At 44.3% G+C, this 26,445-nt stretch overlaps 1 protein-coding gene across 2 annotated transcripts; it reads left to right on the top strand.

The window, feature by feature from the left end:
- The first annotated feature begins 164 nt into the window (after positions 1–164).
- ikbke (inhibitor of nuclear factor kappa B kinase subunit epsilon) lies at positions 165–24,518 on the top strand. Of its 2 annotated transcripts, none has more exons than XM_014133126.2 (21): positions 165–387; positions 1,596–1,725; positions 6,663–6,800; positions 6,962–7,091; positions 7,199–7,380; positions 7,668–7,828; positions 8,029–8,139; positions 8,755–8,934; positions 9,054–9,250; positions 18,516–18,574; positions 18,741–18,832; positions 18,919–19,020; positions 19,363–19,420; positions 19,549–19,661; positions 19,799–19,875; positions 20,027–20,066; positions 20,142–20,243; positions 20,685–20,781; positions 21,049–21,143; positions 21,263–21,334; positions 24,237–24,518. In XM_014133126.2, exons 2-21 carry the CDS (start codon positions 1,624–1,626, stop codon positions 24,298–24,300), a joined length of 2,172 nt encoding a protein of 723 aa, XP_013988601.1. In that variant the 5' UTR covers positions 165–387; positions 1,596–1,623; the 3' UTR covers positions 24,301–24,518. The 2 variants fall into 2 exon arrangements, with proteins under 2 accessions (XP_013988601.1, XP_045547806.1); XM_045691850.1 differs by having other exon boundaries at positions 217–387; positions 1,599–1,725.
- The last annotated feature ends 1,927 nt before the right edge of the window (positions 24,519–26,445 follow it).

Genomic DNA, 26,445 nt, shown 5'->3' with positions numbered 1-26,445 from the left:
ATGTTTAATAGTCCAGCCCTGGAATTCATCAACAATGTGAATATTATGATCTGTGCTTCTCCAACCAAGATGATCAAACTGGAAGTATCCAATACATGAAATTACATTGAGCGCTATGGGTGTAGTACACAATATAAGCCACTAGATATCACCAGAGCTTATCTGTAAAGTAAACTGGTGTACAACTCGGAAGTTACAGCACTGAACCGAAACTTGCATAGAATGCACAGACTAGTTGCATTTCCGCCGAAATCTTCCAAGATTACCCGGTTTAGTGACGGAGGATAGGTGAGGTTGCCATCTGTTTTGTCTGGAAACTTCAGCGAAATGTCGCAGATTGTGGATGCAAAGAGTTCAAATTTGTCCCTGTGACGAAAAACGAGACAGGTAGGCTACCTTTTATTCAAGACATCGAACCTTGAACTTCAGTTTTGGCAAGTTTGTCAATGTCCCCCTATCCGTTTTTAAACACACACATTGTCTTTAGTATTGTGTAGAAAATCGTATTTTTTTTTATGACTAAGCCCTGTCACAACGCCCAGGGAGTGTACCTCAACACCTAACTGGTCTCAGCTGTTCAGGACATTACGGTGTATAGCTTCGTTTTCAACAGATGTGTATCAACATTGACTACCGGATGATTAGGGACAGTGGAATGTATCTACAGGTAGTCTGTAATCTATTCACTTCACATTTTGGGAACTTGAACTTCTTTTTTCTCTCATGTTTTTAATGGGTGGATCAGCTTTAGTATTGCAGATAGATTATTGCTTCCTTCAATGTAATTGTCTGCATTTCCAATCCCCCATATATTTTTGGGTTAAATCTATCTATCTATATACATACCGATATATATATATATATATCTATCTATCTCTTGGATTAGCTAACACAACGTGCCATTGGAACACAGGACTGATGGTTGCTGATAATGGGCCTATGTAGATGTGTGTGTGTGTGTGTGTGTGTGTGTATATATATATATATATACACTTTTATTTATATATATATATATATATATATATACACTTTTATATATATACACTTTTATATATATATATATATATATATACACTTTTTTATATATATATATATATGTAAACTTCCGACTTCAACTGTATACACATACACACTTTTTTTAGAATATACCTTCCTTTATTATTCCCCGCAAACCCTACCACCCCTCCCCTAATTTGACTAAACTAATAAACAATAACACTTATGCGTCTGCTTCCAGCTTATACATACTGTACACATTTTACAGACACAAGCTATTTTACAATAGTTGTATTTTGTTTGTTTTTAAGTCCTGGCCTTCCTCGATTTCTGATGTCCATCCAGTTTGATTTCTATTTGCCATGTATTTGTATCTGTGCTATTTCACAAAAGTTCTGAATCTATATTTGAGCTATAACTTGAACTTCTTCCCCCTTGTTGTTTACCTTTCTAACCAGAGAGAAGTCCACATTACCTCTGACTTTATATGAACCCCACCCCTTGACTCTCCATTCCACACCAACATCCTGTGAATAGTTTTCATTCTGAATAGGTGTGTTTCAGTTCTTGACTCATAGCCTTCTGTATATTCCCTACAGCAGCCAATCAGACTTCTCCAGGCTGTAGATGACAGAGAAGATGACTGCGAGCACAGCCAACTACCTGTGGTCTTTGGGAGATGTGCTTGGTCAGGGGGCGACAGCCAGCGTCTACAAGGCCCGCAACAAGGTAGGACTCTAAACTCACCTTTACAACAAAAAGATTGTCGTGTGCTCGGTGCAGTGGCAACGCTTCATTCAGGACAGTTGGGGCCAAGCTGTTTAGCATTCAATAATCATAATTGGGTTAATAAAGCCGCATACAATACATTTTTTGCTTTCTTGAGTAAGGCGACTCCAAAATGCAGGTGTTTCAGCGTAGCTCAGTGTTTTCTGTGGTGGTGGGGCAGCCAGTGGAAAATACGACGTGTAGGGGTTGGTAATGTTCACTAGTTGTGCCATGATTGGCTCAGTGTTCTGTCACTCATGGGAACACTACGTCACCGGAAAATATATGGGTAGAGCTTGAAAATTCAAGCCCCATGGGTGCTGCCATAGACTTACATTAAAAGTGCCCATCCAGGGCCTCCCGAGAGGCTCAGTGGTCTAAGGCACTGCATCACAGTGTTACCGTAATTTCCGGACTATTAAGCGCACCTGAATATAAGCCGCACCCACTGAATTTAAAAAAAATAATTGTATTTTGAACATAAATAAGCCGCACATGTCTATAAGCCGCAGGTGCCTACCGGTACATTGAAACACATGAACTTTACACAGGCTTTAACGAAACACGGCTTGTAACAAAAATAAATAGGCTTTAACGAAACACGGCTTGTAACAAAAATAAATAGGCTTTAACGAAACACGGCTTGTAACAAAAATAAATAGGCTTTAACGAAACACGGCTTGTAACAAAAATAAATAGGCTTTAACGAAACACGGCTTGTAACAAAAAATAAATAATTAGCAGTAAGCTTTAGTTGTCTTTTTGCACTGAGTCAATTCCTCACGCTGCTGTTTCCAACGTCTTATCATCGACTCATTAAGACCAAGCTCCCGTGCAGCAGCTCTATTTCCTTTTCCAACAGCCAGATCAATCGCCTTCAACTTGAAAGCTGCATCATATGCATTTCTCCATGTCTTTGCCATGATGAGGGTGACAAAATGACTACCGTAATCAGAATGATGGGAAGTTTGAGAGCGCTCGATTTAATCTAAACAGTAAACAAAAAAGTTGTTTGACCTTAACCCGTTCGGCAATTTCATTGGTCTAATGAAAGCTTCATGCCACCAAAAAACTGAGCACGTCACAGAATGTGTTTTTGTGGGAAAAAAAATTGAAAGTGGGAAAAATCCATATATTAGCCGCGTCATTGTTTAAGCCGCGAGGTTCAAAGCCTGGGAAAAAAGTTGTGGCTTATAGTCCGGAATTTACGGTAAATCACATTTTATTTGTCACATACACATGGTTAGCAGATGTTAATGCGAGTGTAGCGAAATGCTTGTGCTTCTAGTTCCGACCATGCAGTAAAATCTAACAAGTAATCTAACAATTTCACAACAACAACACACACACACTACTTATACACACAAATGTAAAGGGATGAATAAGAATACGTACATAAATTTTAATGAATGAGCGATGGCCGAACGGCATAGGCAAGATGCAGTAGATGGTATAGAGTACAGTATATACATATGAGATGAGTAATGTAAACATTATATAAAGTGGCATTGTTTAAAGTGGCTAGTGATACATATATTACATCAATTTTTCATTATTAAAGTGGCTAGAGATGAGTAAGTTTGTTGGCAGCAGCCACTCAAAGTTAGTGATGGCTGTTTAACAATCTGATGGCCTTGAGATAGAAGCTGTTTTTCAGTCCCTCCGTCCCAGCTTTGATGCACTCTAGTAGCTGTGCGACTAGAGATTCTGGGTTCGAGTCCAGGCTCTGTCGCAGCCGACCGCGACCGGGAGATCCATGGGGCGGTGCACAATTGACCCAGCGTCGTCTGGGTTAGGGGAGGATTTGGCCGGCAGGGATGTCCTTGTTCCATCACACACTAGCGACTCCTGTGGCGGGCCGGGCGCTGTGCACGCTGACACGCCAGGTGTACGCTGTTTCCTCCGACACATTGGTGCGGCTGGCTTCCGGGTTATGTGGGCATTGTGTCAAGGAGCAGTGCGGCTTGGTTGGGTTGTGTTTCGGAGGACGCACGGCTCTCAACCTTCGCCTCTCCCGAGTTCGTACGGGAGTTGCAGCGATGAGAGAAGACTGTAACTACCAATTGAATACCTCAAAATTGGGGAGAAAAAGGGGTAAATCAATAAAAGAAGTGCCCATCCAAGAAGGCTCAAGATCATTGGCTACAGATAAAATGATGTTATATATACGGTAGCTTTGACTGGACTGATCATGTCAACACCATACTTTCACAATCTTAGCTAGCAGTCATCAGGAATTAAGTCGGCAATCTACTGGTAAATCCTTTTCAATCCTTGTCATATGAAGAGAAATTATAGATAAAACGTATCTGTGCTCATCGGCCATTGGACATAAACATTACATAAGTTGGAAATCGCAAATTCAACAATGAGGCGCCGCTGCAGGCCCGGGTTCGATCCCAGGCTGTGTCACAGCCGGCAGTGGCCAGGAGAACCATAAGGTGGTGCACAATTGTCCCAGCGTCGTCCAGGTTAGGGGAGGGTTTGGCCGGAATGTCCTTGTTTCATCATGCTCTTGCGACTCCTTGTGGCGCCTGCAAGCTGACTTTGGTCATTAGTTCGATAGTGTTTCTTCCGAGACATTAGTGTGGCTGGCTTCTGGGTTAAGCGAGCAGTGTGTCAAGAAGCAGTGTGGCTTGGCTCTCAACCTTCGCCGAGTCCGTAGCGGAATTGCAGCGATGAGACAAGATTGTAACTACCAATTGGATATCATGAAAAAGGGGGTAATGCAATAGGCCAGAACATTTTTAATACATTGGCCATGCTGTTAATCCGCATTCAAAACAAATGGAAACTCGGAACTGGGATATCTCAGACTTCGGTGAGTTCAAGACTACTGGGAACTCGGATAAAACTAGCTCCGACTGGGAAAATACGGAAAATAATTTTGAAAGGTCATCCAACTTGGAATTCTTTCTAGAGCCCACAAGAAGGACCGCCACACCACCTTCCTGTTCAAGTGAGCACAGCACAAAAAAGTGAGTCAAAAAATGTATTGTATGCTGCTGCATAAATTATGTAATATGCCAGGGAGATATGTATACTGTAGCCAAGAAAGTGTATGTTGTGTAGTAAGCTGTTAGTAGCCCATGTGCCTCAACCTAAAAATGTGGTCACTTTCCTCCCTCGTAATTAGCCTATTGTTCTGACTTGATGGTGCACATATAGCCTGTTTTAGAGAAATGTCATTGAATATTGTAAGAGCTTTCATTGTCTACGTATATGCCCCTTTATTTATCCTACAGTTCTGACTTAGTGTACAGGGATAATACTGTAAGAACGGCCCATGTTCTGAATTCTGTCGCTGTACATTTCAGAAGTGCTGAACAAATAGTTATATTGACTAAGTCCGTCCTAACTCGCTCATTCATGTCTTAATCTAAATTATGGATTGCCTCTTATCCGCTCGTCGTCCCCTTATGCCATAGTTTGTAAATCTCAATTGTCAGTAGAAACCACATTTGTTTAAGCAAGTCAGCCATATCAGCTATGTTTTTAAACCTGAATGAGCCTGAATGAACTGTTTCTCTGACAGACAAGGCTCTGCTGATAGCCAGGTGTAGCAGTGGTAAAGATTCACTCCATGTTGCTGAAAGTAAAGCTCTGCTGTCAGGACAGCTTTATGTAGGCCATCACAGTTTGTCGCAATTATAGTGCAATTCATGTATTGTTTAGTGTTGTGTTGTGTAGTGGCTTTGCTGGCATGCATATAAAACCTCCCCCCCCCCACCAAGACTTACATGCTAAAATCGCCACTGGCTAAGTGCCGAAGTGATGCTCAGAGCCACATCGGGCACAGACAGTTGGTTCCCAGGGTCAACATTGAGAATCACTGAACCTGATATACGCTGTTGGGGTTCGTTCCTTGTCAATCATTGGCTCATTGGTGAAATTAGCATTCAGACAATATCTTTAAGTAAATCAATCATTCATTTATTAATGCAATTGCAGACAGAAGTTGACAACAGGAACATAGCACGCATGTTTCCGAGTAAATTCTGCAAAATATGAAAGGATCCCAGTTGTTTTATTATGCTTGCAGTCAATCTATAGTGATGCCAATGTCATTACCTTCTACTCATGAGACCAAGCCCATGCCTGCACAGCTATACAAACAAGAGTTTCAGTGTTATCTAAAGGCTCAGCAGTAAATGTCCACTCCCCTAATTGATTTATAGTGGAATGCCTGACTAGTCTTTTATCTCTTTCACTCCCCTGCAGAGTTCTGTGTCTCTGCATCTCTTTTATCTTTGACACATCTCCTAGACCGTTTTTATAAGAAGCAGAGACTAGAAAAGTACTGTGGAACAATATTAAACTTTATAATATATATATATATATATATAGTTAACCTGTAGTCTAGGACCCTATAAATGTAAGGGGGGAGTGGTCTTATAACCCTTCCCCTTCTATTAATACAACATAAGCATAATCAATTATTCTAATACATCAAACATTCGGTACAGCCCCTATCATGACCCCAGGGGTGAACCCAACAACACCATATACCATTATACGCGTCAGCACCTCCCCACAGACTACATTGTTACGTACATCAGCATACGCCCACACACACCATTTCAGTACATCAAAGAAAAATCTAACTGAGATGTCATCCGCATCTAAACTTTGAAGTGTAGGCTACTTCTTACACCCACTGAGGGACGGAACATATCTTCACTGTGATAACCTAGCATGTCTATCATGGAGCCCAATGGTAACACTGTACACTTATGACAACTACATAACAATGTCATATGACAAAAAATATGATAACTATAACTTTTTATAACTGACTGTGTGTGTGTGTGTGTGTGTGTGTGTGTGTGTGTGCGTGTGTGCGTGTGTGTGTGTGTGTGTGTGTGTGTGTGTGTGTGTGCGTGCGTGCGTGCGTGCAGAGGACAGGGCAGCAGGTTGCGGTGAAGGTGTTTAACCATTTGAGCTACAGCCGTCCCAAAGAGGTTCAGATGAGAGAGTTTGAAATGCTCAGGAGACTCAACCACAACAACATCATCACACTCTTCTCTGTGGAGGAGGTGAGGAGGGGACGAGTTAAGGACGGGAGAGGGGAGAGTTGGGACGGGAAGGGGGGGAGATAATGAGTGAGGAGAGGACTTATATTAGTCTGTATTAGTCTGCCGTTTCAACTCTCCCTGATATTTATATATTAACTCTCTCTGTCTCTCTTTCTCTCTAGCTGAGCAATAAACAAAAGGTGTTGGTGATGGAGTATTGTTCAGGAGGCAGTTTGCTCAGTCTGCTGGAAGAGCCAGAGAACGCCTTCGGTCTGCCTGAGACAGAGTTTCTCATAGTACTACAGTGTGTGGGTGTGTGAGGAGGGGTAGAGAGGTTAGGGGCCTGGGGATGAGGGGAGAAGTTAGTCATTGTCCCCCCCCAATTAATGGAATGAACACATTCCTCCTATTTTTTCTAGCGCACGGGATGAACCATCTGCGTGAGAATGGGGTGGTGCACCGAGACATTAAGCCTGGGAACATCATGCGTCAGGTGGGAGAGGACGGGAGGTCCGTCTATAAGCTAACAGACTTCGGAGCGGCCAGAGAACTAGAGGATGATGAGAAGTTTGTCTCCATCTACGGAACAGAGGAATACCTGGTGAGAGAGAGGAGAGGAGTAGAGAGGAAAGGTAGTGGAGGAGAGAAGACAAGGAGGGTATGGAGAGAAGAGGGGAGGGGAGATTGAATGTTTTCTGGGATGTATGAGCCTGCAGTTTTCATGTGCCTCAGCAGATAACATAAGTTAGGGCAGGCTATGGTGCGTGTTATTGAGCTTGTGTGTGTGTGTGTGTGTGTGTGTGTGTGTGTGTGTGTGTGTGTGTGTGTGTGTGTGTGTGTGTGTGTGTGTGTGTGTGTGTGTGTGTGTGTGTGTGTGTGTGTGTGTAGCACCCAGACATGTATGAGCGTGCAGTACTGCGTAAGCCCCAGCACAAGACCTATGGTGTGAGTGTTGACCTGTGGAGTATTGGAGTGACGTTTTACCACGCTGCCACTGGTTCTTTACCCTTCACACCCTACGGAGGACCCCGCAAGAACAAACCCACCATGTAAGTCTCTGTGTGGTGTGTTTCATAGATTCAACAGTGAGTGTGCATGTAATTACTATGTTGAAATTGCCTAATAATTGCTATTTTATTTCTTTGGGATTAGTCTAAACAAAGACAACAACAGCTGAAATAGGAGTGTAAAATAAAGAGCTAGCGTCTCCTCTCTCTGCTCCCCATCTTCCCCTGTCTGTGACGTGCAGGTATAAGATCACCAAAGAGAAGCCAGTAGGGGCCATTTCTGGAGGTCAGAAGGTCAACGACGGACCTATAGAGTGGAGCTACCACCTACCAAACAGCTGCCTGCTCTCAAAGTCAGTACCTTTGATTGATAATGTCCAAAGCCGCACTAAAGTCTAACAAAACAGCCCCCATCAATTTCTCTCAGCCAATCATCAGTCATTTGTGTAAGTGCTGTGCTTGTTAAATGTCCTTCCCTTTAAGTGTGCTGAAAGTCTGTTGTCAGTTTGTTTACTGTAAAATAGCATGTGCATCTATCAGTTACACATACATGTCAGACCTACCTACACACAACAAGTAGGTCACATGGGGGAGAGGCGTTGTGCTGTGAGGTGTTGCTTTATTTGTTTTTTGAAACCAGGTTTGCTGTTCACTTGCACTATATAAAATGGAAGGGAGTTCCATGTACTCATGACTCTGTATAATACTGTACGTTTCCTTGAACTTGTCCTGGACCTGGGGACTGTCAATAGACCCCTGGTGGCATGTCTGGTGGGGTAAGTGTGTATGTCAGTACTGTGTGTAAGTTGACTATGCAAACAATTTGGAATTTCCAACACATTGTTTCTTATAAAACAAGAAGTCAGTCTTTCCTCAACTCTCAGCCAAGAGAGACTTGTCATAGTGCCTTTAATGAGTGTATCTGAAGTTGCAGTTTAACTCTCTCTCTTTCACTCTCTTTTGTTTAGGGGTCTGAGGGGTCAGCTAGTCCCAGTGTTAGCTGGGATACTGGAGCCAGACCAGGAGAAGTGTTGGACATTTGACCAGTTATTTTCTGCCACTACAGAGATACTACAGAGAGTCTCAGTCTATCTGTTCTCCCTGCAACAGGCCACAGCTCACCGCTTATACATTCACCACTACAACACGTGAGTCAAACACACACATACACACACAAACTTGCCAGTCTATACTCACACACACACACCTGTGTTGACCTACATCCACCCTGCCCCCTCCCCCCCACCTCTCCCGTCTCGCTCACCAGGGCGGCCATCTTCTGTGAGGAAGTGGCGTCTCAGACGGGGGTGGGGCTGGAGCAACAGCACTTCCTGTTCCTGGGTCATGACCTTTCCCTGGAGGGCTCTATGAAGGTGGTCAACTTCCCCTCCACCTCGCCCTCCCAGCCGCTACTTCTGCTTAGCCGCACTCCAGAGACACACGCTGGCCTCCCCTTCAAAGAACGTAAGACACACACACACATAAACAATAAGAACACCTGCTCTTTCCATGACATAGACTGACCAGGTGAATCCAGGTGAAAGCTATGATCCCTCATTGATGCCACTTGTTAAATCCACTTCAATCAGTGTAGATGAAGAGGAGCAGACAGGTAAAAAAATTATTTTTAAGCCTTGAGACAATTGAGACATGGATTGTGTGTGTGTGCCATTCAGAGAGTGAATGGTCAAGACAAAATATTTAAGTACCTTTGAAATCAAATCAAATTGTATTTGTCACATACACATGTTTAGCAGATGTTATTGCGAGTGTAGTGAAATGCTTGTGTTGGTAGTTCCGACAGTGCAGTAATATCTAACAAGTAATATCTAACGATTGCACAACAAATACCTAATACACACACATGTAAAGTAAAGGTATGGAATTAATAATATAGAAATATTTGGGCGAGCAATGTCAGAGCGGCACAGACTAAGATACAGTAGAATAGAATACAGTATATACATATGAGATGAGTAACGCAAAATATGTAAACATTATTAAAGTGACTAGTGTTCCATTTATTAAAGTGGCCAATGATTTCAAGTCAATATGTAGACAGCAGCCTCGCTGTGCTAGTGATGGATGTTTAACAGTCTGATGGCCTTGAGATAGAAGCTGTTTTTCAGTCTCTCGGTCCCAGCTTTGATGCACCTGTACTGACCTCGCCTTCTGGATGATAGTGAGGTGAACAGGCAGTGGCTCGGGTGGTTGTTGTCCTTGATTATCTTTTTATCTACAGGAGGGGGCTGAGCACGCACCCTTGTGGGGCCTCAGTGTTGAGGATCAGCGAAGTGGAGGTGTTGTTTCCTACCTTCACCACCTGGGGGACGGCCCGTCAGGAAGTTCAGGACTCAATTGCACAGGGTGGGGTTCAGACCCAGGGTCTCAAGCTTAATGATGAGCTTGGAGGGTACTATGGTGTTGAATGCGGAGCTATAGTCAATGAACAACATTCGTACATAGGTATTCCTCTTGTCCAGATGGGATAGAGCAGTGTGCAGTGTGATGGTGGTTGCATCGTCTGTGGACCTATTGGGGCGGTAAGCAAACTGCAGTGGGTCTAGGGTATCAGGTAGGGTGGAGGTGATATGATCCTTGACTAGTCTCTCAAAGCACTTCATGATGACAGAAGTGGTGGCTACGGGGCGATAGTCGTTTATTTCAGTTATCTTAGCTTTCTTTTTTCAATTTAAAGTTTTATTAAGTTTTCTTGTTTTTCAATCAACCAACAAAACACATTCCACACTCACAGATGTGACAGACTTAAAAAACGAATAATAATTTTAAAAATCTAAAATAAACTAATAATAAAAAAATATATATATAAAGCAGTATGTATAGATTGCCAAAATCTGGAAATCTCTCTACAGCTCCAAAATACATGCATATAGGTTCCACTTTCAGAGGTACATCTTTTACAGTTATTCTTACATTTTTACATTAGTTGAGGAGCAGTATACCCTGTCGCAAACCTCCGCCCATAACTCATCACTGGTAGTCAGACCAAGGTCCTTTTCCCAGATTATTTTCAAAGGAGTAAAGGAGGAGCCTCCTTTCTCAGAAGGAGTCTATAGATATAAGATATTTTGCTTTAATGGATTGTGCTGTGACAAGAAGGGTTTAAACTTCATTCAACTGAGCTCTAAACCTCCTCTTGGAAGTAAATGAGTGTATGACATGTCTAATTGGAAGGTATAAAAAAAGGGGATCTTTGCACATTGAATTCACTGCAGAGCTCTTGAAAGGATTTCAGTGTAGTGGTTTTCTGATGAAATAGGTCTGAAAAGGTCCTGATTCCTAGAGTATGCCAAAGATTAAAGTTGGCATCCCTCAGGGCTTTTGGCAAGTCTGGGTTGCCTACTATAGGCGAGTGAGAACATATTTGGGAGGAAATGCCCAGGTATTTCTTACAGTCCCTCCACGCTAGTAGGGTGCTGTAAATCACAAAGGTTTTAGCTATGTTGCCCACTTCACTAAAGTTATTAATGAATATAATTGAGCTTAGGGGCAATGAACTTTAGGATTGGGTTTCTATCTGAATCCACGTTGACTCTTGTCTGTTTGTGATCCATGTTAGCATGTTGCGGATTTGGGCAGACCAGTAGTACAATTGAAGGGAGGGAAGGGCAAGACCACCTTTAGATTCAGGTTTCGATAGAGCGGAGAACTTGATCCTAGGTTTTTTATTGCCCCATATAAATTTGGTGAAGCTTTGGTTAGTTGTTTTGAAAAAGGAAACTGGGAGATAGCATGGGAGCATCTGAAATAAATAGTTCAGTCTAGGGAGGATGTTCATACGGATGACATTAATTCTTCCTACTAAGCTAATTGGGAGGGAGATCCAGGTTTGGAGATCGTTCTTGATTCGATCCAGGAGTGGAAGATAATTTTCCTTGAAAAGGCTATTCAGATCTGGTGTTATGAAGATCCCAAGGTATTGAAACCCCTGTGTCTTCCATTGAAATGGACATAGTGTCTTCATAGAGCTGGTGAGTGTAAGATTGAGAGGGCAGACAGTGGATTTGTTCAAATGTATCTTATATCCTGAAAACTTGCCATACTGAGCAATTGTGTCTAAAATGGGAGGGAGGGATTTCTCAGGGTTGAATATGTAGAGCAAGACATCATCCGTGTAAAGCGAAATCCTGTGCTGCAGGCCGCCTGCAGAATCACCCATAATACTTGGATTGCTCCTTATCAACTCTACCAGAGGCTCCGCCCACAACAAGTAGAGCAGGGGGGACAGCGAGCACCCTTGTCTTGTGCCACGTCCCAAAGGGAATCTGTCAGAGTTCAGTCCGTTAGTAGTCACCATGGCATTTGGATGAGATTATAGGGACTTAATCCATTTAATAAAGTTTGGGCCCATATTGAACTTTTCTAAGACTGAGAACAGAAAGCTCCACTCCATCCTGTCTAACACCTTCTCAGCATCCAGTGAAGCCAGCAGGACAGGGGTCTTCTGTGCGTTTACTTGATCAATAATATAAAAAAGATGGCGAATGTTATCAGAAGAGTATCTGTCTCTAATAAATCCAGTTTGGTCCCCTTTTATTATTTTGGGAAGAAGAGTGTTTAGTCTTTTGGCGAGCAATTTGGTAATTATTTTGTAGTCTTAATCCAACAAGCTTATGGGCCGGAAGGACGAGCAGGATAGAGGGTCCTTGTCTTTTTTGAGCAACACTGTAATGCGAGCTGTGTGCATTGAGTCTGGGAGAACTCCGTTTTTTGCAAAAATCATCCAGCATTGGCATGAAAATAGGGCTAAGCTGGGGCCAAAAAGCTTTGTAGAACTCTCTGGGGAACCCATCTGGGCCTGGGGACTTATTAGGTGGCATGGAGGTAATTTCCTCCAGGATCTCCTCAGGAGTGAAGGGGGAGATGAGATCTTCTCGGTCGGTCTCTGATAGTTTAGGTAGCGAGAGTCCCTCTAGGAAGGAGTGGAGTTCTGCCTCCGTATGTTTTCTCTCAGAGGTATATAGTTTGCAGTAAAAATCATGAAAAGTTAAATGTATCTTTTTTGGGTCATATGTGACCTCGTCCTCTGCTGTTTGGATAGCCATGATTGTACACTCTGACTGCTCTTTTTTTAATTGGTAAGCAAGCGATCTACTCGGCCTATTGCTATACTCATGGTATTTCTGTTTAGTAAAGAAAACTTTGTTTTTTTTATCTCCCGAGTATAGTCCAAATTCAGTTTGGCTTTGGCTGCTTTAAGTTGACTCCAGTAGGTGCTGTCTGGGGATTGTTTATGTACTTTTTCACAGCGTTCCAGCTCCCTCTCAAGATCTAGCCTGTGTGCTTCCATTGCTTTTTTCTTAGAGGAAGCATATGCAATTAGATGACCTCTTAGTGTGGCTTTAGCAGCGTCCCACATTGTGGCCGGAGAAACAGGAGAATCTTTCTTGTCTTGTGTGTAGTTGTCTGTCCATGTAGTTACCAATGTATGGAACGCTTCGTTTGATAACATGGAGGTGTTGAATTTCCAGCTATTTGACCTCGGAATATTTTTGCAGAGGTCAAAGCGGAGGTGGACAAAGGCGTGATCTGAAAGTGCTATGGGTCCGATTGTACATGTGGCTGAATTTATGAAACTCTTTGGGATAAAAATGTAATCTATACGGGAGTAGGTGTTATGGACATTAGAGTAGTATGTATAGTCCATAGATGAGCTATTAGTCTCTCTCCAGATATCTATCAGTCCCATCTCTTTAGTAAGAGAGTTCAACATCTTTGCAGATCTAGGGTTTGTGGTGGGGACTTGAGATGATTTGTCTAGGGTTGGTTTAAGGGTACAATTAAGATCTCCGGCCAGCCCTCCAAAGGAAACTCAATGCTCATTGAATAGGGTTATCATTTTGACATGAAAGCAGGAGTATCTGTGTTAGGGGCGTATATGTTTAAGATAGTAATTGGTTGCCCATACAGTGATCATTTATCAAAATAAATCTCCCCTCCGGATCAGATATGTTTTTGTCAATTATGAATGGAACATGCTTATGGCTAAGTATGGCTGTACCTCTACTGTTTGATTTGAAAGATGAAAAATACACCTGTCCCAGCCAAGCTCTGCGGAGTTTAGCATGTTGGGCATCACAGAGGTGTGTCTCTTGTAATAGCGCAATGTCTGCTTTTTCCTTTTTTAGAGCACATAGTATCTTTTTCCGTTTTATTGCATGACCTAGACCATGGCAGTTCCATGTCAGTAGATTTAAGGTACTAGTCATCGTCATCGAACAGTAATCGAACTTTAGTGCAAGTCATCTCTGGGTAAAGGTGGATAATAGTTACAGCTGCGTTCACATAAAAGGAAAATAAATGGTGTACATAAAAGAACAATCTCTGAACACCCCAGCCTGGTTCCCAAACAACTGGACATATCCCGTTGGATCTATTACACCCCCGCTCAGTCTCAATTCTGTGTTCCGAAAAAAACTGTTAGCAATGCACAACGTCTCCCCCTCCCCACCAAAGAAATGCCTCATCCTCTCCTCTCCGCCCCGCATTGAGTAAATGACAACGTAGCCCCCGTCCAGACCACATTAAAAGAGGGAGAAAATAAAATCAATAGCTCAGCCTACATATACCTCCCCCAAGGACATGGGGAACCACAAGTAATAATATCACAAAAGAGGGAAAAAGAAGTAGGCTGAAACGTTAGTAGGTCTAGGTTAGGCTATAGAACCTATACTTCTCAGCTAAAGGAAAATAAATCTAGATTAGACGGCTATAATGACATTTAGCGGGGCGGGTGAGTCTTTGGATGTCGGCTATACAGTGAGGGGAAAAAAGTATTTGATCCCATGCTGATTTTGTACGTTTGCCCACTTACAAAGAAATGATCAGTCTATAATTGTAATAGTAGGTTTATTTGAACAGTGAGACACAAAAAAATCTAGAAAAACGCATGTCAAAAATGTTATAAAATGATTTGCATTTTAATGAGGGAAATAAGTATTTGACCCCTCTGCAAAACATGACTTAGTACTTGGTGGCAAAACCCTTGTTGGCAATCACAGAGGTCAGACGTTTCTTGTAGTTGGCCACCAGGTTTCCGCACATCTCAGGAGGGATTTTGTCCCACTCCTCTTTGCAGATCTTCTCCACGTCATTAAGGTTTCGAGGCTGATGTTTGGCAACTCGAACCTTCAGCTCCCTCCACAGATTTTCTATGGGATTAAGGTCTGGAGACTGGCTAGGCCACTCCAGGACCTTAATGTGCTTCTTCTTGAGCCACTCCTTTGTTGCCTTGGCCGTGTGTTTTGGGTCATTGTCATGCTGGAATACACATCCATGACCCATTTTCAATGCCCTGGCTGAGAGAAGGAGGTTCTCACCCAAGATTTGACGGTACATGGCCCCGTCCATCGTCCCTTTGATGCGGTGAAGTTGTCCTGTCCCCTTAGCAGAAAAACACCCCCAAAGCATAATGTTTCCCCCTCCATGTTTGACGGTGGAGATGGTGTTCTTGGGGTCATAGGCAGCATTCCTCCTCCTCCAAACACGGCGAGTTGAGTTGATGTCAAAGAGCTCCATTTTGGTCTCATCTGACAACAACACTTTCACCAGTTGTCCTCTGAATCATTCAGATGTTCATTGGCAAACTTCAGACGGGCATGTATATGTATTCTTGAGCAGGGGGATCTTGCGGGCGCTGCAGGATTTCTGTCCTTCACGGCGTAGTGTGTTACCAATTGTTTTCTTGGTGACTATGGTCCCAGCTGCCTTGAGATCATTGACAAGATCCTCCCATGTAGTTCTGGGTTGATTCCTCACCGTTCTCATGATCATTGCAACTCCACGAGGTGAGATCTTGCATGGAGCCCCAGGCCGAGGGATATTGACAGTTCTTTTGTGTTTCTTCCATTTGCGAATAATCGCACCAACTGTTGTCACCTTCTCACCAAGCTGCTTGGCGATGGTCTTGTAGCCCATTCCAGCCTTGTGTAGGTCTACAATCTTGTCCCTGACATCCTTGGAGAGCTCTTTGGTCTTGGCCATGGTGGAGAGTTTGGAATCTGATTGATTGCTTCTGTGGACAGGTGTCTTTTTTACAGGTAACAAGCTGCGGTTAGGAGCACTCCCTTTAAGAGTGTGCTCCTAATCTCAGCTCGTTACCTGTATAAAAGACACCTGGGAGCCAGAAATCTTTCTGATTGAGAGGGGGTCAAATACTTATTTCCCTCATTAAAATGCAAATCAATTTATAACATTTCTGACATGCGTTTTTCTGGATATTTTTGTTGTTATTCTGTCTCTCACTGTTGAAATAAACTTACCATTAAAATTATAGACTGATCCTTTCTTTGTCAGTGGGCAAACGTACAAAATCAGCAGGGGAACAAATACTTTTTTCCCCCACTGTATGTTGTCTTACCTCCTTTAGTAATAACAGTAATCGCATTTAGTCATTGGTCCATTTCTCATTGACCCGGATTGTCTTTCAAAAAACGTTTTGCCTCTTCGGGAGTTTTGAAGTGTCGCAGGGCTTCTTGGTGAAGAATCCTGAGCTCGTTTGGGTATTTGAATCCCCAAAAGATGCCTCGGTCAATGGAGTATTTCTTCACCTCGTCAAACTCTCGGCGCTTTCGGCGTATTCCAGCTGACAGGTCCATGTGTAAAGTGAGTTTGGCGTTTCCCATTGTAATGGTGTTGATTTTCACCGCCTGTAGGACTCGTTCCTTGTTGGTGAATCTCAGGAAGCGTATGGTGATTGGACACGGTGGTTGTCTGGCTGCTGGTGGGGGCCTCAGTGCTCGGTGAGCTCTCTCGAGTTCTATGGGCCTGTCGGTGGACAGGTGGAGCCACTCGGGAAGTTTGTCTTGCAGGTAGCGGATCAGTGGCATGTTTCCCTCTTCTTTTTCTCCCAGATTTAATAGAACACAATTATTCCTTCGCCCCTGTTTTCCAGGTCCTCTGTTTTCTCTTCCAGATGCTCTATTTTCTTTTTAGCATATGCTATTGTTTCCATAGCGTCTGTCAGTAAGTTTTCCATGGATAGGATTCGCCCCTCTGCCTCATCCAGGCGCCCAGCGTTGATGGTTATCTTGTTGTTGATGTCAGGCAAAGCATTTTCCAGGGTTGTCACCTTGCCCCCTATCACACTGAGCTGAGAGTTAATGGCATCTAATTTAATGTTGAGTTCTGTACGTGGGGATCTCGGCTCAGAAAGGATGTCTTCGACTGAGTGTGAGGTTGGCATTTCTTGGGCCTCGGGGGGGGGGAGGAACGGGTCCTCTTGCTCCTGGCTAATGGCGCTAGCTTTTTCTGAAGCTAGTGGTCAAGTCCGGGTAAAAATGTCACCTGTAATGTCGCCTTTTGTAGCCGCCATGACTTTTGGACTAAAGCTAGAGGAGTTTAAACTTGAAGTGGAGGTAAGATTAGGAATTGGAAACTACTTGTGTGGAGCTCTTAGTTCATGCGGCCATCTCGTTCCAGGGTCACGTGATCCCTGGTGGCCATATTTAAGCATGTGGGGACAGCAGACTGGGATAGGGAGAGATTGAATATGTCCGTAAACACACCATGTGAGGGTTAACACGTTTAAATGTCTTACTCACATCGGCCACGGAGAAGGAGAGCCCACAGTCCTTGGTAGCGGGCCGCGTCGGTGGCACTGTGTTATTCTCAAAGCGGGCAAAGAACGTGTTAAGCTTGTCTGGGAGCAAGGTGTCGGTGTCCGCGACGTGTCTGGTTTTCCTTTTGTAGTCCATGGTTGTCTGTAGACCCTGCCACATACCACTCGTGTCTGAGCCGTTGAATTGCGACTCCACTTTGTCTCTATACTGACGTTTTGCCTGTTTATTGCCTTACGGAGAGAATGACCGCTCTGTTTGTATTCTGCCATATTCCCAGTCACCTTGCCATGGTTAAATGCGGTGGTTCGCACTTTCAGTTTAGCGCGAATGCTGCTATCTAGCCATGGTTTCTGGTAGGGTTAGGTTTTAATAGTCACAGTGGGTACAACATCTCCTATACACTTCCTGATAAACTCAGTCACCGTCTCGTTGTACACGTCAATATTGTTCTCCGAAGCTACCCGAACATATCCCAGTCCGTGTGATCAAAACAATCTTGAAGCGTGGATTCCGATTGGTCAGACCAGCGTTGAATAGTCCTTAGCACGGGTACTTCCTGTTTGAGTTTCTGCCTATAGGAAGGGGGGAAAATTGGAGTTGTTGTCAGATTTGCAGAAAGGAGGACGGGAGAGGGCCTTGTATGCATCCCGGAAGTTGGAGTAGTAATGGTCGAGTGTTTTTCTTGCGGGAGTGCTACAGTCGCTATGCTGATAGGATTTAGGAAGCCTTTTCCTCAAATTTGTTTTGTTGAAATTCCCAGCTACAAAAAATGTGGCCTCAGGATATGTGTTTTCCAGTTTGCATAAAGTCCAGTGAAGTTCCTTGAGGGCTGTCGTGGTATTGGCTTGAGGGGGGACATACATGGCTGTGACAATAACCAAAGATAATTATCTTGGGGGATAATACAGTCGGCATTTGATTGTGAGGTATTCTAGTTCGGGTGAACAAAAGAACTTCAGTTCCTGTATGTTGTTACAATTACATGGGGTATGGTATCATCCCTGTGGAACGCTTTTGGCACCTTGTAGACTATTCCCCAACGAATTGAGGCTGTTCTGAAGCTGTCCTTAATATTTTGTACACTCAGTGTCAATGGGTATTGTTATTGGTTAATAAACTATAAATGATGTGTGTTTTGTCCTCTGTAGCTGAGATGCCCAACATCCCATCCCGGTTTGACGTTGTGGCAGACTACTCTTTCTCCAAGGTAAGTGAGTCATGACATGGGATCCAGCACTGTGTGACCAACTGGAAGAGACAGTTAAAACTCTCAGCTGAATGGTGTGTTGATGGTTGTGTTTTTCTATTTAGTGAATCAGTCTCTTTACTCACCCCCCTCTTTTCTCCCCTCTCTCCCATTCTCCTCTGTCTAGCTGATAGTAGGAGTAGTCTATCAGTACCTGAGGATAGTGCGTTCTTTACACACACACAGAGAACTACTCCTACATGGATACTACAGCTACATGTGAGACCCACACACACCGTGAAAACAAACCAGTAACATCCCATGGATCTGCCATGACCCATGCTCTCCCCTCTCTGTCTACCCAGGGAGAAGGTGGGTAGGGAGTGTGGTGACTCGCTGCTCAGTATCAGCATGGTCAACATGAGACTGAACTCCTGCCTCAGTTCTGAGCACAGACTACACACACTGTGAGTGACGGACAAGACCATATATACACACACTCACATACATATACACACACTCACACACTCCCTCCTGTCTTCCTCACCTCTCACCCTCCCTCCCTCCTGTCTTCCTCACCTCTCACCCTCCCTCCCTCCTGTCTTCCTCACCTCTCACCCTCCCTCCCTCCTGTCTTCCTCACCTCTCACCCTCCCTCCCTCCTGTCTTCCTCACCTCTCACCCTCCCTCCTCTCATCATCCCCTCCCTCCCTCATGTCATCCTCTCAACCTCCCTCCCTCCTTCCTGTCCTCCTCATCCTCACCTCTCACCCTCTCTCCTGTCCGCCTCTCATCCTCTCGTCTTGCAGAAGACAGCTCCCCCTGCAAGTCCCAGACTCCACTGACGACAGCAAGAATCTGCGACTGGTGAGAGACATGCCGTTGAAACTGATTGGGGAAGGGTGTTGGGTGGGAGGGAGGATCCTTGACACTGTCTGTGGCTGTCTCTCTTGAGGTTTGGGCTGGTGTTGTTTGTCCTTGTTCACTCCATGTAGATCAGGGAGAACCTGCCAGTGTATGCCGGAGGGATCCGGGAATTCCAGACCCGTCTAGAAGACCTGCACATAGAACTGGCCAGACACTCTGAGAATCTGGCTCAGGACAACAGGTGAGACTTTCTTCATCATGTTTATGCCTGTTCCGTCCTTATTCACATCTCTACAAGGGCTCGGGGCCAAGGGGTTGCAGTGTGCAGTTGGGGTTAAAATGGCATCTGGTGTGAACTCTGACCCCTCACCTCTACAGCATCCAGAAGATGGAGGTCCTCCTGGAGAAGATCATGGCCATCCACCAACAGTACCGCAAGGACCGACTGACTGGAAGTGTGTGTGTGTGTGTGTGTGTGTGTGTGTGTGTGTGTGTGTGTGTGTGTGTGTGTGTGTGTGTGTGTGTGTGTGTGTGTGTGTAACATGTGTAACTGGTGCCTCCTGTGTTTGGAGTGTTTATTAAATGTCTCCCTTGTGATTGTTCTAGAGCTTGCCTACAATGATGAGCAGATACACAAGTTTGAGAAGTGAGTATGTCAGCATTGTTTCTGAGGAAAGTGTGGTGTGTGTGTGTGTGTATCATATCCCTCTCTCTCTGCTAGGATCCACCTGGCGTCCCATATAAAGAGTGTGAAGGTTCTGTTTAGAGAGGAATGTCTACAGAATTATGGAGACCTGCTGGCCTCAGCATCGACCTGGAGCAGGTTAGACACACACACCTTTTAGTGATATCAACTCGCTCCTCACGCTGTTGTTGTCAGTCTTCTTTATGTGTGTGTTGTCAGTCTTCTTTATGTGTGTGTTGTCAGTCTTCTTTATGTGTGTGTTGTCAGTCTTCTTTATGTGTGTGTTGTCAGTCTTCTTTATGTGTGTGTTGTCAGTCTTCTTTATGTGTGTGTTGTCAGTCTTCTTTATGTGTGTGTTGTCAGTCTTCTTTATGTGTGTGTTGTCAGTCTTCTTTATGTGTGTGTTGTCAGTCTTCTTTATGTGTGTGTTGTCAGTCTTCTTTATGTGTGTGTTGTCAGTCTTCTTTATGTGTGTGTTGTCAGTCTTCTTTATGTGTGTGTTGTCAGTCTTCTTTATGTGTGTGTTGTCAGTCTTCTTTATGTGTGTGTTGTCACTGTTTTTTATTTGTGTGTTGTCAGTCTTCTCCATGAGATGCAGTGCAGGCTGTCAGACTTTGGCAATTTCACCCGAGGGCTGATGGGGGACCTGGAGATGTGTGAGGAGCGCCAGAATAAGGTTTTCTCTGAACTATAACAATTGTTTAATAGTAAATAAATACAAATATTAAAACAATATATTGATATAGAGAAATATAATAACTATATAATAATGAATAACTGACTATAATAATTGTTTAACAATAAATGTTTTTTTTTATTAATACAAGATATTGATTGAGAGAAAAAATGGTTAACCTTTGACCTCTAATCTCCAGCATCATCCCTACACCGATAAGCAGCTTTAAAGATAACACTGACCATTTTCCTGCTGTGCTCTCCTCAGTTCCTGGACAGAGTCCTGCTCAGAGTCCAGCCAGGACAGACTGGCCTAGGGGGTCAGGAGGCCACACCCAGGGACAAGGACCACATGGTCCTCAGGTGTGTGGGTGTGAGAGGTGTGTGTGAGAGTTGTGTGTGTGAGAGAGAGATGTGTGTGTGAGAGATGTGCCTGGCTGCATGTGTGTGTAAACCCCTGTGTTTAATCGGTGTGTGTCCAGGATGCAACAGCTAAAGGAGGAGATGGAGATAGTGGTGAGAGAGTTGCAATCCAACAACAGCATCATTGAGAGGTCAGTGGCCTTAACCACCTAACCTTAGCCCATAACCCTAACCTCTTAACCTTAACCACCTAACCTTAGCCCATAACCCTAACCTCTTAACCTTAACCACCTAACCTTAGCCCATAACCTCTAACCTCCTAACCTTAGCCCATAACCCTAACCTCTTAACCTTAACCACCTAACCTTAGCCCATAACCCTAACCTCTTAACCTTAACCACCTAACCTTAGCCCATAACCTCTAACCTCCTAACCTTAGCCCATAACCCTAACCTCTTAACCTTAACCACCTAACCTTAGCCCATAACCCTAACCTCTTAACCTTAACCACCTAACCTTAGCCCATAACCCTAACCTCTTAACCTTAACCACCTAACCTTAGCCCATAACCCTAACCTCTTAACCTTAACCACCTAACCTTAGCCCATAACCTTCTAACCTTAGCCCATAACCCTAACCTCTTAACCTTAACCACCTAACCTTAGCCCATAACCTTCTAACCTTAGCCCATAACCCTAACCTCTTAACCTTAACCCCTAACCTTAGCCCATAACCCTAACCTCTTAACCTTAACCCCTAACCTTAGCCCATAACCCTAACCTCTTAACCTTAACCACCTAACCTTAGCCCATAACCCTAACCTCTTAACCTTAACCACCTAACCTTAGCCCATAACCCTAACCTCTTAACCTTAACCACCTAACCTTAGCCCATAACCCTAACCTCTTAACCTTAACCACCTAACCTTAGCCCATAACCCTAACCTCTTAACCTTAACCACCTAACCTTAGCCCATAACCCTAACCTCTTAACCTTAACCACCTAACCTTAGCCCATAACCCTAACCTCTTAACCTTAACCACCTAACCTTAGCCCATAACCCTAACCTCTTAACCTTAACCACCTAACCTTAGCCCATAACCCTAACCTCTTAACCTTAACCACCTAACCTTAGCCCATAACCCTAACCTCTTAACCTTAACCACCTAACCTTAGCCCATAACCCTAACCTCTTAACCTTAACCACCTAACCTTAGCCCATAACCCTAACCTCTTAACCTTAACCACCTAACCTTAGCCCATAACCCTAACCTCTTAACCTTAACCACCTAACCTTAGCCCATAACCCTAACCTCTTAACCTTAACCACCTAACCTTAGCCCATAACCCTAACCTCTTAACCTTAACCACCTAACCTTAGCCCATAACCCTAACCTCTTAACCTTAACCACCTAACCTTAGCCCATAACCCTAACCTCTTAACCTTAACCACCTAACCTTAGCCCATAACCCTAACCTCTTAACCTTAACCCCTAACCTTAGCCCATAACCCTAACCTCTTAACCTTAACCCCTAACCTTAGCCCATAACCCTAACCTCTTAACCTTAACCACCTAACCTTAGCCCATAACCCTAACCTCTTAACCTTAACCACCTAACCTTAGCCCATAACCTTCTAACCTTAGCCCATAACCCTAACCTCTTAACCTTAACCCCTAACCTTAGCCCATAACCCTAACCTCTTAACCTTAACCACCTAACCTTAGCCCATAACCTTCTAACCTTAGCCCATAACCCTAACCTCTTAACCTTAACCCCTAACCTTAGCCCATAACCCTAACCTCTTAACCTTAACCACCTAACCATAGCCCATAACCTTCTAACCTTAGCCCATAACCCTAACCTCCTAACCTTAGCCCATAACCCTAACCTCTTAACCTTAACCACCTAACCTTAGCCCATAACCCTAACCTCTTAACCTTAACCCCTAACCTTAGCCCATAACCCTAACCTCTTAACCTTAACCACCTAACCTTAGCCCATAACCTTCTAACCTTAGCCCATAACCCTAACCTCTTAACCTTAACCCCTAACCTTAGCCCATAACCTTCTAACCTTAGCCCATAACCCTAACCTCTTAACCTTAACCCCTAACCTTAGCCCATAACCTTCTAACCTTAGCCCATAACCCTAACCTCCTAACCTTAACCACCTAACCTTAGCCCATAACCCTAACCTCTTAACCTTAACCCCTAACCTTAGCCCATAACCTTCTAACCTTAGCCCATAACCCTAACCTCCTAACCTTAGCCCTTACCCTCTAACCTCCTAACCTTAGTCCCTAACCTTAACCTCTAACCTCCTAACCTTAGCCCTTAACCTCTAACCTCCTAACCTTAGTCCCTAACCTCTAACCTCCTAACCTTAGCTCCTAACCCTAACGTTAACTTCTAACCTCCTAACCTTAGCCCTTAACCTCCTAACCTTAACCTCTAACCTCCTAACTTTAGCCCCAAACCTTAAGCTCTAACCTCCTAACTTTAGCCCCTAACCTCTAACCTCCTAACCTTAACCTTTAACCTCCTAACCTTTGCCCCTAACCTCCTAACCTTAACGTCCTAACCTTAACCTCCTAACCTTAATCTCTAACCTCCTAACCTTAGCCCCTAACCTCCTAACCTTAACCTCCTAACCTTAGCCCCTAACCTTAACCTTAACCTCCTAACCTCTAGTCTCCTAACCTTAACCTCTAACCTGTAACCTTACTTTCCTAATCTCCAACCTCCTAACCTTAACCTCTAACCTCCTAACCTTAACCTCTGACCTTCTAGCTCTAACCTCCTAACCTTAACCTCCTAACCTCTAATCTCCTAACCTTAACCTCTAACCCTTAATTCTGACTCTAATGCTAACCTCCTATCCGTGCCAAATCACACATAGTTGGCCCCTCAAGTGTTTCATCTGAAGGACAAACTGTAGCATTGACTATGTCCCAAAATATGTCTCAAATGGCAACCTATTCCCTATATAGTGCACTACTTTTGACCAGGGCCCAACATGGTGAACTATAAAGGGAATAGGGTGCCCTTATGGGACACGCTTTATTAAGACCTGAATCTTTCTCTTCTGCAGTCTGGGAGCTGTTACCTCTGCAACCATGCTGGAGCCTGATCTACCCAGACCCATCGGACTGTGACCAGACAACCACACACACACTCTCAGACAGACAGACAGACAGATGAACGGACAGACAGACAGATGAACGGACAGACAGACAGATGAACGGACAGACAGATGGACGGACGGACGGACGGACGGACAGACAGATGGACAGACAGACGGACGGACGGACGGACGGACGAACAGACAGACAGACAGACAGACAGACAGACAGACAGACAGACAGACAGACAGACAGACAGACAGACAGACAGACAGACAGACGAACAGACAGACAGACAGACAGACAGACAGACAGATGAACAGATGAACGGACAGACAGATGAACGGACAGACAGACAGACAGATGAACGGACAGACAGACAGACAGATGAACGGTCAGACAGACAGACAGATGAACGGTCAGACAGACAGACAGATGAACGGACAGAGAGACAGACAGATGAACGGACAGAGAGACAGACAGATGAACGGACAGACAGACAGACAGACAGACAGATGGACAGACAGACAGATGAACGGACAGACAGACAGACAGACAGATGAACGGACAGACAGACAGATGAACGGACGGACAGACAGACAGACAGACAGACAGACAGACAGACAGACAGACAGACAGACAGACAGACGAACGGCCAGACAGACAGACAGATGAACAGACAGATGGACGGACGGACGGACAGATGAACAGACAGATGGACGGACGGACGGACAGATGAACAGACAGATGGACGGACGGACGGACAGATGAACGTACAGATGGACGGACGGACGGACAGATGGACGGACAGATGGACGGACGGACGGACGGACAGATGAACAGACAGATGGACGGACGGACGGACAGATGAACGGACAGATGGACGGACGGACAGATGAACGGACAGATGGACGGACGGACGGACAGATGGACGGACGGACGGACGGACGGACAGATGAACAGACAGATGGACAGACGAACAGACAGACGGACGGATGGACAGATGAACAGACAGAAGAGAGAGGGGTAGATAGATTCCCTCATCAACCCAGTGCTCCTGCTGAAATGGGTCAAACGGAAGCTCAGGACCAAAGCCAATATGGTGTCATTAGTATGTGTGTACCATGATTAAACCCATAAATGAACCACTGGACGTGTGAAATCATAATGCGATTTAAACATTTGTTTATGTTGGTATGATTGCCCGGCTACAAAGTCACAAGGGAGAACATACAATGGGTGACATCAGCTGCTTTCAGACATGAAACATGAGGGAATGACATATAGAGAAAACACTCGCAGAGCACACACATATGATAGCCAATTGATTAGCTATTTAGCAGTCTTGTATAGAAGTCTTATGGCTTGGGGGTAGAAGTTGCCGCCTCCCATGCGGTAGAGAGAGGCTGGAGTCTGGGGCCTTCCTCTGACACGGCCTGGTATAGAGGTCCTGGGTGGCAGGGAGCTCAGCCCCAGTGATGTACTGGCCATACGTACATATACCCTACCAAGCGGTATTGCAGCCAGTCAAGATGCTCTCGATAACTTTTGGAGGATTTGAAGGCCCATGACAAATCATTTCAGCCTCCTGACTTCACCGTGTAATTACTGAATATCTACAACCTCTCAATTTGACTCAGTGCCAACTGGTTTGAGAATGACCCATGAAGAGTAGGCTGACGAACATGAGGTTTTCCTGAGTAAACAAGAAACAACTAAACTCAGCACAATGTAAACTAAATACACTTTCATAATGTGAAAGTGAAAGGTATTTGTGTATGAGCCTTATGTGTGCGTGGTTGGGTGTTTGTGAGAGGGGTGTTCTGCAAACCGTTGGGGGAATTTCTGTCTCATGGGGAACAAGCTTGCTGCGTCATGTGGTTTCTTCTAAAACAGATGATGTATTGTGACATGGAAATGTTATACTTTTCCTAGTCGTAACACAGCAAACTAAATGGTTTGCATTTGTACTTCTTCATAAGCTATGTACGTGGATGGATTCACTGATGTCTATCCCCATGTTTATAGGTTCAATGTACTGTAGACTAATGGTAACAGAACAAGTTCAGAAGTTGATGGATTTTTGTCTTTGGGCTCAGTCACCAACAAATGATTCCATAATAATGATTGGAAAGAATGGTGAAAAACAACATATGTCTACATCATCATCTGTAGCAG

Source organism: Salmo salar, chromosome ssa12 (assembly GCF_905237065.1).
Source record: "Salmo salar chromosome ssa12, Ssal_v3.1, whole genome shotgun sequence".
Lineage (NCBI taxonomy): Eukaryota > Metazoa > Chordata > Actinopteri > Salmoniformes > Salmonidae > Salmo > Salmo salar.
Note: the sequence above shows the minus strand (reverse complement) of the source record. Positions and strands in the feature narration are given on the sequence as shown.

What these genes read in the sequence shown, in the direction of transcription:
- ikbke (XM_014133126.2), top strand. Translation starts at nt 1,624, where the DNA reads ATGACAGAGAAGATGACTGCGAGCACAGCCAACTACCTGTGGTCTTTG. An exon ending in CATGGATACTACAGCTACAT is followed by an intron (nt 18,833 to 18,918) that starts GTGAGACCCACA and finishes CTGTCTACCCAG; the next exon opens with GGAGAAGGTGGGTAGGGAGT. An exon ending in CAAGGACCGACTGACTGGAA is followed by an intron (nt 19,876 to 20,026) that starts GTGTGTGTGTGT and finishes TGATTGTTCTAG; the next exon opens with AGCTTGCCTACAATGATGAG.